Raw genomic sequence first — 15,047 nt, 5'->3', positions numbered from 1 at the left:
TATACAGACTCTTCAAAAGTTTCAGATCACTTTGCATAAGTTTTATATCCTCAGCAAGCTTAGACAACCTTTGCATTTTCATCTGTCATTAAAATAGGCTAGAGAAAGTTGAGTCCCAAATACTGATTATTATAGTATGTTGCCTACAAACCTGAAAATGATCCAGTTATTTCTCCACTTGCTTCTCCCATCCATATGAAAATGTTAGAACAAAATGTTAATGATTTGTATCATTTGGTTTTCATATCACTGTACCCGAGGTTTCCATTTATCGCATTTACATTGCATCTTAAACATATTAAATTTGTGGCATAACTTATTTATTTTTAAATATCTAGCCTCTGTAAGGTTTGTCATTTACCATGACTGTTGATTTAAGAATTATGAATGTTTTCTATCTTAGAATCAAAAGATAAAATTGGAAGCAGATCTTACAAATTTGAAAGCCTATGGAGCATCATTGGATGCACAATTGGAAAGTTTAAAAATGGTTCCTTTGCTCTTTCAGTTTCACATCCAAATAATGGATAATGGTGAGTTAAACATCACTGTCATTTGAAACCCCTTTTATCATCAAACTTGCTTCCTATGTTAATTCTTAGGAATCCTGATTTTTTTTTCTGTTACTTTGTTATGACTTTTGTGGAGAATTTATTATGTACCTTGCAACTGGTCACCTTGATTTATATCAGCTCAATAAACCAGGAAGTAATTAGCAATATCCTATATTGCATCACTTTGATAAAGATGGGGGTTTTGGTCAGGCTTGCTTGTAGCCTTCAGCTCATTTGCCTCTCAAAATGCTGCACAGATGAGCTCCCTGCATAACAACTTATGAACTCCAAGCATTATCTTAGAGCAGGGGTGGCCAAACAGCACCTTGCAAGCCACACGCGGCTCTTTGATATATTATGTGTGGCTCGCAACAGTAGCGTATATGCCATTGTATAGGACGATCAGCTAAACTTCAAATTTTCATCTTAAATTTGGGTCGTCTAAAATTCTTACCTTGACAACGAAGTTGCAACACCGCTGCATCTTCTTGCTGGCTCCAACGTAATCTTGAGCATGCCCCGTTAGTTATTTGTGAAGTCTAAGCGCTCCTCAGCGGAATCCATCCGCCCGATCTCAGTGCTGTCGGCTCTGTACGGTCTTTAAATTACCTGTCACTGGAGCCGACAGTAGTTTATTTTACAATATTCAAATAAGATTTAAACCTTTTAAATAATAATTTTTATTAAAATATTGCGATTTGCTTTTAACAGTATCCACTGGTCAGCAGTAAGTGCCAGATTTTTTTTGAAAGTGTATCACTCAAAACCAACATTTTAGGTGGAAATTTCAGGGTCGTCTTATACCTCATCATCTTGTACAACAGCATATACAGTAAGGTGGCTGAGACAGGAATCGTAGCAGCCGCTGCTCGCAATGGTAGCTTTAGTCAACATGGTTGTGATCATGTGATTGTGGCTCTCAAACTTCCAAAGTTTATTGTTTGTGACTCTTACGTTAAGCAAGTTTGGCCATCCCTGTCTCAGAGGATAGAAAACAAAAATAATATCCTTAATTGTGCAAACTTTTACTGAACACAATTGGCATTATGAATCCAGTTTATACATCGCCAACAATTGGAGAAAGGGCAGCTTCCACCCCTTGGCTCTGGACTTGTTCAGGTCATGTTTTCCAACTCCTGCTACAGCAGATTTCTGGAGAAACTGATTGTTATGAAATTGAACGCTTTTGCATAAATTGGATTTTTTTCTTGACCACTTTCACTAATATTATTGTTTAGTTTGCCATGATTTACCATGTATCATTCTTTAAATGTTGCATGATATATCACATAACTTCATCTCCCATCGTCCACATTTTTCTTGAAGGCAGAGGAATGAGCAGAGTCCAAGTTCTTTCTGGACTGATTCTGAATGTCTTCAGGTCTCCTAAATATGTGCCCAGTGACTGATCAAGTATAGCCATGTATCAAGCCCCTTTTGATAACTGGAATTTGCTGTTGGTGATGTGGTCACACCATATAATAGATGTGCTGAATGTTTTACTGATGTTCCATGTCAATCTCGCCTTGTCTCCTTGGAAGATGTTCCAGTCTGCCGAGTTATTAAGAGTTATGCAGAAAATATTTTCTTTAAAGCTCCAGGACCATCATTGCTGAATTTTGTGACATACATTTGTAGAAAAAAAGATTTTTTTTAAATGCGGCGCTGCTTTTGAAATGGCAGCGCTGCCACTGGTGAAGACCTGGGAGAGCAAAGACATAGTGCTGCTCTGCAGCAATCTTGAGCATTAGAACCTCTCGGTTCTAATGCCAGCAGCTCCATTCAGGCTTTAAGTTGCTTGTTAAATGAGCTGACAGTGTTTGTAAGTAAAATCCTGCAATCACAGAAGTTTGAGCCCAAAACGGTGACGCTTGTGCTCAGCAGAGGCCTTGAGGGGTTGCAGACTCCAGGGAGAAGCAGACCAGTTTAGGGTACCAGGAGTGGGAAGAACACCCCCACCCCTTTGAGAAAGAGAAACAGAGGAAAGGACTCTACAAGACGGTGACCACGGTAGTGGACCAGTGAGGGGTTCAGTGGTTAAAGGTTCTTCGAGGATTGTGACCACAGCAGTGGATCAGTGAGGTGCTCAGAGGCTGAGAGACCCAGAGACTGCAGGTGATGTGGTTGTGGGAGCGACACGGGGTGAGCTGCTGGAGGACAGCTCATGAGAATTGGAGCAGGGATTTGAGAGGGTGCTGAGGGAAAGAAGGGCTCCTGAAGGGCCTCAGACACTGAAGACTTCCTGATCGTATTGGAGTTTTCAATCTGGAACTTGAGTGCCAATGGGTCGAACAGGGAACTGTATGGTTGCAGAGAATGCGAGAGCGCTAGGGGCATATCGACAGACACTAAGCAACTCTGAGGGGATTCTCTTTTGCTTCCCTTTCTCTCTGATTGTAAGGAGTGCCAGGCAGCACTCATGGTGACTCTTTGTCTGCCTTATTGCTGGCAAAAGGCAATTTCGTGTAATATTACGTTTGCAGAATCAGGATTTTTTTTTTTGTGACAGCATCATAGTCCAGACATGCATATTATAATCATCTTGCGAGCTTACTATGAATAAAAAAAACAATAGAAGTGCATGAAAAGAAAGGCACTATCTTTGGTTCATTGATTATTCAGGAATCTGATGGCAGCAGGGAAGAAGCTGTCTTTGTGCCACTGAGTGCTCGTCTTTAGGGTCCTGTACTTTTCCCCTGATGGTAGCAGAATGAAGAGGACATAATCTGGGTGGTGGGGGTCTTTGATGATAGAGGCTGCTTTTTTAAAACACTGCCTCATATAGATGTCCTCGATGGAGTAAAGTCTGGTGTCTGTGATGTCACAAGCTGAGTTAACCTTATGGAGATTATTCTTGTCCTGAGAGTTGGTGCCTCCATATCAGTCAGTGATGCAACCAGCCAGAATGCTCTCCATGGTACACCTGTAGAAGTTTACAAGTCCTTGATGACATATTGAATCTCCTGAGACACCTCACAAAGTATAGTCATTGGATAGTCTTCTTTGTGATTGTATCAATGTGGAGGCTCCAGGATATATTTGAGGTTCTTGACTCACTCCACTTCTGAACCCTCGATGAGGACTGGCTAGCAAAGACTTCCTCCTAAAGTCCATAATCATCTCTTTGGTTTTGCTGATGTTGAGTGCAAGGTCATTCTCCCTCCTGTCTGCTTCCTCATTGCTGTTTGTGATTCTGTTGACAATTGTGGTGTCATTGATAAACTTGTAGATGCCATTGGAATTGTGCCTGGCCACACATTCATGGGTGTATAATGAGTAGAGCAGTGGGCTAACCACACATCCTTGTAGTGCACCTGTGTTGGTGATCACTGAGGAGGAGACATTGTTTCCAATTCATACAGACTGTGGTCTTCCAATGAGAAAATAAAGTTCCAGTTGCAGAGTAGGGTACAGAGGCCTAGAGTTTGTAACTTCTTGACCAGCTCTCTGAGGGAATAATTATATTAAAGGCCGACCTGTGGTCTATGAAGAGCAGAGCTTAGTTGGGAGCCAGAAGCTGTTTTAACACCGCAGGGGATTGGAGACTCTACTTTGTCCCGGTGAAATACCGTGGTCCAAATTCCCGGGAAGTTGCCCTCCCCAGCAATTTAGGTGGGGGTGGGGGTGGGGGGGTCCTGCCTCCAACCAATGATGCATTATATAAATTCACACACCTCTTCCATCAGTCACCTGCCTGAGGACCTGGTGTCTCAGCTTGACACCCCCCCCACCCTTCTGCATCCACATGGTCAGATCTTCTTTACCTGGCTTGTGGATCCTCTGCTGGAGTTGTTGTTTTACCTGCTGGAGTTGATGTTGTACTTGTGTGAGTTGTTTAAAGGTCTTTGGGCCCAATGGAGATTGCCAATTCTGCCAATTCCATGCGATCTTAGGACCTTCATGTTGTACTATTACATGGGAATAAAGGAATTTTGAATCTATGATCTTGAAATTTTGAATCTTGAATCTGACTTTGTGGCTTGGTGAATCCACAAATGGTGTCAGCATGCATCAAATCTCTAGGTCGGTGGTTCTCAGCCTTTTTCTTTCCCTATGCCATAAGTGGTCTGTGAGGAGTAAGAGATTACTTAAGGTGGTATATGAGTCGGAAGGGAAGGTTGAGAATTACTGCTCGAGACCCAATTGTTACTGAAATATTTTGCTTGAGAAAAATTGTCATTGGCCCATTTCCTTTGGAGTTATGAAACCATCCACATAACAAGTCAATTAGGTACGATTAAAACTGGTTTTCAAAATTTTTTTTCTTCCTACATACCACGTTAAGCAATCCCTTACTCATCACAGAGCACCTATGGCATTAGAATTACTTAAAGTGGTATGTGAGTGGAAAGAAAAAGGTTGAGAACCAGTGTGCTAGGTTATGTGAATATGGAATTTTGTATTTTTGTAGTTGACTTGCAAATCCTGTGACATTGAGCTACAAGTCCTGTAGGTCAGTCAGACCTCCTTGTGGAACTCCAGAAACAGTGAACTGCAGACTGTATGGGATTAAGTTCTGTCAACAAATGCATTTAAGAAGCCTGGCCCAGATGGGGCTTAGAATGTAATTTATTTAGGCTATCTAAGACTGTGCATGATTCACGCATTAAAACAGCAGGTTGGCCAGAAGTTCTCTTCCCTAATAAATTAGTGCATTGTTTGATACCTCCTCCCATACAGGTTTTTCAAGGGCACACCCTCCAGTCCCCAAAAGTCTTTTGATGATTAGCTGACTAACTCAAAGTAAGTGTAGTAAAGGTTAAAACCTTGTGTTTTGCTTTTTGTTAATTTTGTGACTATGTAGCGGTACGCTTGGAAGGAGTGGGCAGAACCAGCGCTAACAGCTACTGTCTTGCGACACAACAGCCTTCTATCTACTGGCAACTAGCCACTACAGCCATGAGACATAGTGACTCAGCAGTACCCGTAGGTCTACTGGAAAGCCCTGGCCTGCTCGACGTAGCTATGTCATGAGGTTATTAGCACTTCAGATGTCATGACGCCAGGTCACGTGTTGTATGTCTATATAAAGCCTGATAACACTGTAATAAATGCTCTTCTCTTCATTGGCTGACAACTTCAGGTGTGGTCTCGTTATTTCAACATGATGGCATAGCTGGTAGCTAGACTCTACAAAGGACATGCTCAACAGCGATGTGCCAATGAGCCAGCCATAGATAGTGGGCATGCTCAACAGCCAAGCTCAAATTAACTTGCTACAGCAACGCGCCAACTTGTCATCAATAAATAACGGATGCGCTCGATGGACACTCTGCAAGCCCAAGCTCAAATCATTTGCAGCAAGAAGCAGCTTGCTGGCAGTAACCCTCCAATGAGCCAGGAACAAATGATGGACTGCCTGACCCAGCTGAACCCACTTTCGCACTCCTCCAGTTGACCGTAGCTACGAATGACTGCAAATCATTCAGTGTCACATCACAGGAGGCCAGTTGCTCTCCCCTTCACGGTCGACCGAATGAACAGCAAGGAGCATCGTAGAAGGTAACTGGATGTTTGAAAGACTGTTTTACAACCTACTCACTCACTTCCGTGACTCGGAGTAGCCCAAGCTGTTGTCTAGTGTGCCTCGTGAACTGCGCAACAAGTCTGGCCAACAAGTTGCAAGGCCAAGGGAATGCTTATCAGCAACATTTTAAACTGTCTGCAGACATCAAAAGGCTGCGTGTTTTTGCTTAACAAAGCATAGCATTAGCCCCTCAGTTTCTCCAGAATATTACTGCACCCCGCACTCCATAACGCTGAAGTGGTCATTTATCAGTAAGTTGTCTGCAGCCGGTAGCGCAGACATTTAAAACTTGCCTGTTCGAGCTTCGGGAGGTTTGCATCTCAGCAGCTGTGACCGGAAGGAACATCCCCCATGTTTCACCAGCCTCCCTCAAAGACCACTCAACCTGGGAATGCCCAGTAATCCCTCCTTGAGAGAAGAAGCCCGCGATACAGAGGACAACCATTTACTCCCCCTTGGTAAGATCACACGACTCGGGGGGTAACCAGCCACCCCCCCCCCCCCCCCCGATAGAAGATTCTGTGACCCAGGTATTAACCTGCGAACTAAAGCATCAAAAAAAGCTACCTGTCAATGATGCCACTGAGACCTTTACCTGCCGACAAGGCAGATTGTCATAGGCTTTCAGTTACTTGGTCAGTACAACATTGCCTGTCGTTGATGCTACTGATGCCTTTTCCTGCTGACTAGGCAGACAGTATAGGTTTTTCAGTCCCAGCACAGCACTGGTCAGCATAGCGCAACTTGGCGGCCAGCCAGCAGACTTCCAGCAGCAATGGACAGTCGCTCAGTACAGCGCCACCTGTCAACTCTTGTATGACACTACAAATATTAAGCAGCAACAGATAGTCACTCCGCAGACCGCCACCTATCAGCTCCTGTGTGTCATTGAAGACTTTGGATGCTACTTGACTTTCTACAGTTAACTCTTTCCTACCAGACTTTGAGATTAGCACTATAGACTCTCACAGTTACCAACAACCTGCTTACAGTATGGGCTTTCAGTTTTGGTAATGCACCTCAAATGTCTGATACTGTTCTGGATTTCTCACGTGCCTTAACTGTCATTGTCTGTAATCAACTCTGACTGTTTACAACTGTCTGTGATTACCGTTTGCATATGTTAAGTGTTTCACATGATTCCTACTGTATTTATTCGTGTTGTCAATAATTGTTTGCGGCTTTCTACTAGATTGAGCCTTGTTAGGATGTACAGTAAATATCACTTCCTTCCCCAGCATCCTTCAGATACGGTGTTCCGGCACGGCGCCACAAACGGCAAGTCAGTTTTCGCTCTCTCTGCTCAGTTCTATGGCGGAACATCCACACTAATTTGGTACCACTGAGCCAGTTGGTCGTTTACCACTGGTTCTGCGGGGGAGCTGTGTAGTGGTACGCTTGGAGGGAGTGGGCAGAACCAGCGCTAACAGCTCCAGTCTTGTGACAGCTAGACACAACAGCCTCCTATCTACTGGCAACTAGCCACTACAGCAATGAGGCATAGTGACTCAGCAGCACCCATAGGTCTACTCAGAAGCCCTGGCCTACTCAACGTAGTTATGTCATGAGGTCGTTAGCACTTCAGATGTCATGACACCAGGTCACGTGTTGTATGTCTATATTAAGTGAGATAACACTGTAATAAACACTCTTTTTGTTGGCTGACAACTTCAGGTATGATCTCGTTATTTCAACATAATGGCGTATGAGTGCAAACATTATCCGCCACAACTATCCCTTTAAAAAAGATTGTTGTATGTTGAGTTACCATAGTTGCTATGATGTCATATGTTGTAATGTCTGGGTGAATGTGTTCAGTCTTCGAAGAACCATAGAGGAGGTGTAAGCATTGAAATACTTTGAATTCGTCGTCTTATCTTATTAGTTTTAATCATTTCTCATATCATTATGTCTTTAAATATAATCAAATGCTTTGTTAATTCATTGTTATGAAAATCTGAATGCGAAGTTATGCAAATATACGTTTATATCAACTAATTTAAGGCTACATAAAACTACAGAGAAGAAGTTTGGTTTATTGGAGTGATAAGATAGTAGTTTGGAATATCAAAGCTTGCGTTTCTTAGAAGATGACATATTTTGAAAATGGGAAATAGGTAAGATATGGAAAGTGTCATCTACATATTTATTCAAAGAAAAGTAAAATTGTGAACTTTGGAAGAAAGGCTGAAAGAACTCAATTTGTTAAAATTGAAAAGCATTTAAGCTTTAACAAGAAAGCCAGAAAAAAATGTTGAGAAGTTGTATAAAAAACTGATAAGAAAGGCAGTTTGTGTGAAACACAGAAATCGCAACCGGAGAAATCCTCTTAAAGGAATCATGCAAGATACAAATTTGTTTACAGTTCCGAGGAACCAGATAAGCCAGGCAAGAAGACAGGCTGCAGTGTGAAGAATCCAAGATGGAGAAGAAGAACTGTTTGATCATGAGTTGAGCCAGCATGGCGGACTGAGAAAGTTGGAGATTGGGGATTGGAGCCAGCCACCATTGAAGAAGTGGCTTCAACTACGAAGTAAGAAGAGGACCACGATAAGGCCCTGCAGACCTCATTCACTGACTTAGAGCTTAGTGGAACTAGAACAGATGAACGTACGTTGCAAGGCCCCACTGGTGCTGCACCAAGTGAAATGTTGAAGATAGCGACTCAATCACCGGTATCTGAATGTTCTGACATGAATCCTGATTATAGTATTTCCAAGGTTATGAGCATAGGAAGATTTTCAAACAAAGTCTGATATTTTCAAATTCATATTTGTTTTGAAAGAACGCCCTTTGACAAGAAGAGGTATTCTCTCGATTGTAAGCTCAATATATGATCCTTTGGGGATATTAGCACCAGCAGTATTAATAGCCATGAAAATTCTGCAAGAATTGTGCAGAAGAAAATTTGGATGGGATGAAACTATACCAGATTCCATCACATGAGATTGGATTGAGAGTCTTAAAATGTTAGAAAGTTTTGTAGTCGACAGATGTTTTAAACCAACAGACTTTGGAATTGTCACTTTGCTCAGTTACTCCATTTTTCTGACGCAAGTGAAGGTGGTTATGGTACTGCCAGTTATTTAGTACTGCAAAATAACCATTGTGGATATGTAATGGGAAAAGCCAGAGTGGCTCCATTAAAGCCAGTCACCATACCTCGAATGGAATCGACTGCCACTACTATGGCAAGCAAAATCGACATTGTGTTAAGAAAAGAATTACAGATGCAGTTGGCAAATTCTATGTTTTGGACTGATAGTACATCAGTGCTTAAATATATTAATAACAAAACCATGAGGTTTTGTACCTTTGTGACTAACAGAATTAATGAAATCAAGAAAGTTTTGCATATCAATCAATGGAGATAAGTTAAAACAGTGGATAATCCATCTTACGTGGCTTCACGAGGATGAAAAGTTCAATCGTTTCTGAAAAGAGCCAACATTTGGGTGTCCTGTCCTTGATTTCTTTTGCAATCTCAAGAAGAATGGCCTCAAAATCCAGAAAAGTTAAAGGAAATTTCAATGGAGGATCCAGAAATCCAAAACACTGATGTGAATACTATTCATATATCTACTGAGGAAGATCCAATTATTCGATTAATTTGCTATCATTCTTCATGGCTTAGTTTGAAATGGCCAGTAGCACGGATTCTTAGATTAAAAACTATTTTTACATCGTATCAACAAAGAAAATCAGAAGTCTCAAAAGAATTGACGAATACTGAATTGGAGATGATTCGTTTTTGTCAGATGAAGGGTTTTGATAATGAGATATCAAAATTGAAGAAGTATCTGAATGTTACAAAAGCAAATTGTGTTTACAAGCTAAATCCTATTCTGGGAAATAATGTGTTGAGAGTAAGAGGAAGATTGGAATGACTTTGAGGCACTTACACTTAATTATCTCTTACTTAAATCTAAATCTTTAATGCCTCCAGGTCAATTTCAGAAAGATGTAGATGGAGTCGAGTGCAGTTTATTGCAGATATTTTTTGGAAAAGATAAAGAATATCTTGCATTATTACAAGAGAGACAAAAATGGTCTAAAGCTAAACGCAATTTTGTATGTGGAGACATTGTAATTATTATGGACAATTCTGCACCAAGAATTTCTTGGTTGCCCGGAAGAATTGTGGATAGTTCTGGACAAGAAAGGTTTCATTTGGCAAGTGCAGATTAAAACCAAGACTGGTTACTTAGATTGACCTATTACTAAAATCTGTCTTTTACAAGAAGCAGAAAGTTTTGATTTCTAATTGTGTACTTGCCGTATTTTGTATCTGTAATAATAATGAATATGTATTTGTCATTGATGTCTATTATAATAATTAGGGGCTGGAATGTAAAGGTTGCTTTTTGTTAATTTTTTGACTATCCCTTTAAGATTGTTGTATGTAGAGTTACCATAGTTGCTATGATGTCATATATTGTAATGCCTGGGTGAACAGGGAGCTTGCATTGAGTGTTCAAAGAACCATGGAGGCGTAAGCATCGAAATACTTTTCTTTGAATTCATTGTCATATCATCTTATTAGTTTTAATTATTTCTTATATCGTTATGTCTTTCAATATATTTGAATGCTTTGTTAATTCATCGTTATGAAAATTTCAATGTGAAGTTATGCAAATATTATACATTTATATCAACTAATTAAAGGCTACATAAAGCTGCAGAGAAGAAGTTTGCTTTATTGGAGTGATAAGATTGTAATTTGGAATATCGAAGCTTACGTTTCTGAGAAGATGACATCTTTTGAAATTGGGAAACAGGAAAGATATGGAAAGTGTCATCAACAAGTGGCTTTTTGGTACCCTGCTTGCCATAGGAAATTTTTCTCTAATTTAGATATACAGCATGATCATGGGCCCTTTTGGCCCACCAGCCTGTGTCATCCAATTACACACAACTGGTATATTTTTTGAGCTGTGCGTGGAAACCGGAATACTTGGAGGAAACTGACACAGGCAAGGGTAGAACTTTCAAACTCCTTACAGTCTGTGAGGGATTCGAACCCACGTCCTGATCGCTGGCGCTGAAACAGCATAGCACTAACTGTTGCATTATCCATGCCACCTAGGTGTTCATAAAAATCATCTAAAGTTACTTACACAATTGATGGAAAATGTACAAAGCATGTCCAAGGAGAATTTGTATCTTATAAATAAATAAATGGGTAAAATGCTAGTTTTTTTTTGAAACCGTAATTACAACTTTGCCACACTACATAGGGTTCGTTATGATCTTAGTTTACACATTCAGCATTGTAACTGGGCATTTCGGCCCTCGAATCCATGCAACCAAATTTACACCCAATTAGCCTATGCCCGCCATACAGTTCGAACAGTGGGAGGAAATCAGAGTCCCCAGGGAAAACCCATGCAGACAAGGGGAGAAGATACAAACTCCTTACAGACAGTGCAGGATTTTAACCCAGTCTCAATCGCTGACGCTGTAAAGGTGTTGCGTTAACTGCAACGCCAACTGTGCTGAAGCTATATTTCATTCTTGTTCTATGGGTACATTAATTTGGTCCACTTCAACATTAAAATTGCTCCTTTTTTCAGTAATGTTGATGAATGTAAAATCATCGATACATTTACAAAATATGCAACTTGCTCCATTTCCTTCTAATCAGTTCTCTTTATAGTTTCCCCTCTTTCTTGGAGGGACTTGAATGATAGAATGGGCAAATCATTCCTTATACTTCACTTGGTAAAATGTACAGCATATGTAAACTCACTCTTGCACAGTGCACTTCTGTATTCAGACATGATGTATAGCCATACTTTCTAGTCATGGTTTTGTCCACTAATCCCATCGATATAGCTTGGTTCAGTATTAAGTTCTGTTTCATATGCACTTATGAAAGGACTGAAGCTGTCTACTGATTTAACAAGTAATATTGTTAATAGTTGTTGCCTACTGTTTTTCTTGTTGGAGTTTTTTCTTTTAATGCTAATTTTTTCCCAACAATTCATTAGCCATTCATTGTTTATGGTCAATAATAATTTTGTTGATTGTATGTTTGGCTTAAAAAAAAGTTAAAAAATTTTTTTTAAATATTCAGCAGGCAAGTCAGCATCTGTGAAGGAAGAACAGAATTAATCTTTCAAGTCACTGAACTGAAACATCAATTTTATTTTTCTCTTTCCACAGAAGCTCTGACATGCCATGTTTTTGTAGTGTTTTGTTTTTATTTTAGATTTCTACCATCTGCAACTTGTTGCTCTTATTCTCAATGCTTGCTCTTGAAATATAGTTAATAGTCTTGTAATATGCTCTGCTATTAAAATCATTTTTCAATTATGTACAAATTAACTGAATAACAAAAATTGTGAGAAATTATTTATGCATGATTTTGCAGGAACACTTCCATTTGCCAAAATTCTTTGTTAGGATTTGAAGAATAAAGAAAGATTGATGAAGAACAAAACAGGTGTTTGAAGCGACAACTCAGGTCAGATGTGGCTTAATTTTCATTGGATTTCTATCTATTAGCAGAGATTTGTCTGTGAATTTGACTTTCATTGTGCAGAACCTTGATTTTATTCAAATACAGTGTACTTTTGTGTTTCTTGTTGTGCTCTGTCCCTGATTATAAAAGCATATTAAAGAAATTATATTTACCATGTAGTCTGGGGGATATTTGATTTTTACACATGACAGATAGAATTAGAGAGCAGAACATTTTTCTCACTTGTTTATCTGCAATGGATATAGACTTGGTACATAACCACTTATTAACAAGTTTAAGTACAGTGGTTGAAGATATATTTGACAAGGTTATAGTTGCCTTTGCTCAGTCTAATTTTTTTTCTCTCCTTTACCATATAACCATATAACCACTTACAGCACATCTCCTCTCCATGTAACTATTCAGTCTTTCCTTAAATGTAACCAACGATCCCGCCTCGACCACATCTGCCGGAAGCTCATTCCACATCCCTGAAGAAATTTCCCCTCATGTTCCCCTTATAATTTTCCCCCTTCAATCTTAAACCATGCCCTCTAGTTTGAATCTGTCCCACTCTTAATTGAAAAAGCCTATCCACATTTACTCTGTCTGTCCCTTTTAAAATCTTAAACACCTCTATCAAGTCCCCCCTCAATCTTCTACGTTCCAGAGAAAAAAGCCCTAGTCTGCACAACCTTTCCCTGTAACTCAAACCTTCCCCTTTGTTTCTTTGGATCACTGCTACTTTGTGGTTAAACATGTGGTATTCTGCATGTACCAAATGTCACAGCAATATTTAGTAGTAAAGATATAAATAACTGAAAAGGAAAATTTTCTCCTTGTATGACTTTACTTCAAATTCTGGTCCATGGCTTTTATTAAAAAAAAATTTTTAAAAAAATGTTAAACTACTTTATCCTTAGAATTTTCTATTGAGGTCGCATTTGTGATTTTCCCAGTTGTTTGCATTATTACTTGTTTCCAGTCATTGAACACCTTAATGTGCTGTATACCAAATGTACATGTGTATCATACTATTTTTTTTAAAGGAGAAACTGGGTAGTCATTTTTAAAGCATATATTTTGCTGAATAATATTATTTTCAATTGATGCCAATCTAGAGAAGGCAAGATTTCCTATAAATAAATGGCTTTTGTCTCAACATCCATCATTGGTGCTAGGGTAGTGAAACTTTTTAATTGCACTTACAAATTTGAATCATAATGTAGAGCGGGGGTGGCCAACCTTTTCATTTTTAATTTAGACATACAGCATGGTAACAGGCCATGTTGGCCCATGAGTCCATGCCATCCAATTAACCTACACCCCTGGTATGCACTTGTGGGCCGAAATGACCTGTAACCATGCTGTATGTCTAAATTAAAAATGAAAAGGTTAGCCACCCCTGAATTAGAGTGTATTTTTAAATGACACTAGAAATCTATGAACTCTGTTGTAAATATAAGAAAAATCACTGTTTTGGTGTTCTACATGCTTAATAAATCATTTAGAACAGTGTTTTCCATAGAGTATTGCTACATTTGGACAAAAAGTACTGTATTTATTTTTTGTGAAACTGTCAAAAACAATAAACATTTTTAAAACTTCACTTTTATTAACTAGTTATTTAGTAGGAAAAACTGTAAAGTATGTAATGTGACAGATTATAGATATGTTTTGGGGAGATATATTGGGGCAAGTTTTTTAAGTGGTCACGTACAAACACTTCAAAACAGATCTCATTTAAAATACTGGAGCTCTGATCAAGCCAGACAGGGCAGCTCCTGGGGGCCTTTGCAAAAATTTTGGAGAGTGCCCAAGAGACTTCTCCACTAGATTGTTGTTTTGAAAAGCAACTGATGAAAGAACTCGGAGGAGTAGGTTCAGAGCTGCAGACTGTCCTGGCGTGCTGTTTGATGTTCTAAGAGAGTCATGTGGTTTTTTTTTTTTCAAGCAGAGAGGGAGTGAAACAGGCTGTGTGTGTGTGTGAGAGAGAGAGAGAGATCAGTTCTGTAGTTTTACAGTCAGCAGCAACAGCTGGGACTAGAACAGGACAAGTTGGAAAGCTTGTGGAAAAAACCCATTTGGAAGATGGGTCAACCTGGTCAAAACCCTTGTGGTTCATTCAAGAGGAGAGGACTGGCTGCCTACTGTTTCACTTGAAATAAGAGAAACAAAAGGAACTGTGGTGACCTGAAAGAAAGAGGTTATCATCTGGAGAACCCTGATGGGGCAAGTTTCTTCGGCAAAACACTGAAGTGGCTGGTTACAAGGAATCAGTTATGAGTGTTCACTGAACAGCAAATATTTCTCTGAAAACCACAAGAATCTTCCTGAGCGGTAACCATTTACCTTTCAAGCACCAAAGACTGGTGAACTTCATAAATGTTAAATTCTGTGCACTGTATAATGATTGCCTGCAATCAGTAAACTTGAAGGAATGACAAGTGAGATTGCACTGTGAATCAAATAACTTTTCTGAAATTGCATACACATTACATAC

At 39.6% G+C, this 15,047-nt stretch overlaps 1 protein-coding gene across 3 annotated transcripts in view; it reads left to right on the top strand.

The window, feature by feature from the left end:
• Positions 1 to 14,153, top strand: part of LOC138757888 (SWI/SNF-related matrix-associated actin-dependent regulator of chromatin subfamily E member 1-like) — a 64,729-nt gene extending 50,576 nt beyond the window's left edge. Inside the window, exons 11-12 of one of the 3 annotated variants that reach the window (XM_069925957.1) lie at positions 404 to 533; positions 12,455 to 14,153. In XM_069925957.1, the coding sequence (XP_069782058.1) occupies positions 404 to 533; positions 12,455 to 12,486 (162 nt within the window). In that variant the 3' untranslated portion in view covers positions 12,487 to 14,153. Of the gene's footprint in view, positions 1 to 403; positions 534 to 5,358; positions 7,987 to 12,454 lie in introns of those variants that run through there. The other 2 variants (XM_069925958.1, XM_069925956.1) reach the window with 2 other exon arrangements.
• Positions 14,154 to 15,047: the final 894 nt, after the last annotated feature.

The sequence above is a fragment of the Narcine bancroftii genome, chromosome 3 (genome assembly GCF_036971445.1).
Source record: "Narcine bancroftii isolate sNarBan1 chromosome 3, sNarBan1.hap1, whole genome shotgun sequence".
NCBI classification, from domain to species: Eukaryota; Metazoa; Chordata; class Chondrichthyes; order Torpediniformes; family Narcinidae; genus Narcine; species Narcine bancroftii.
Note: the sequence above shows the minus strand (reverse complement) of the source record. Positions and strands in the feature narration are given on the sequence as shown.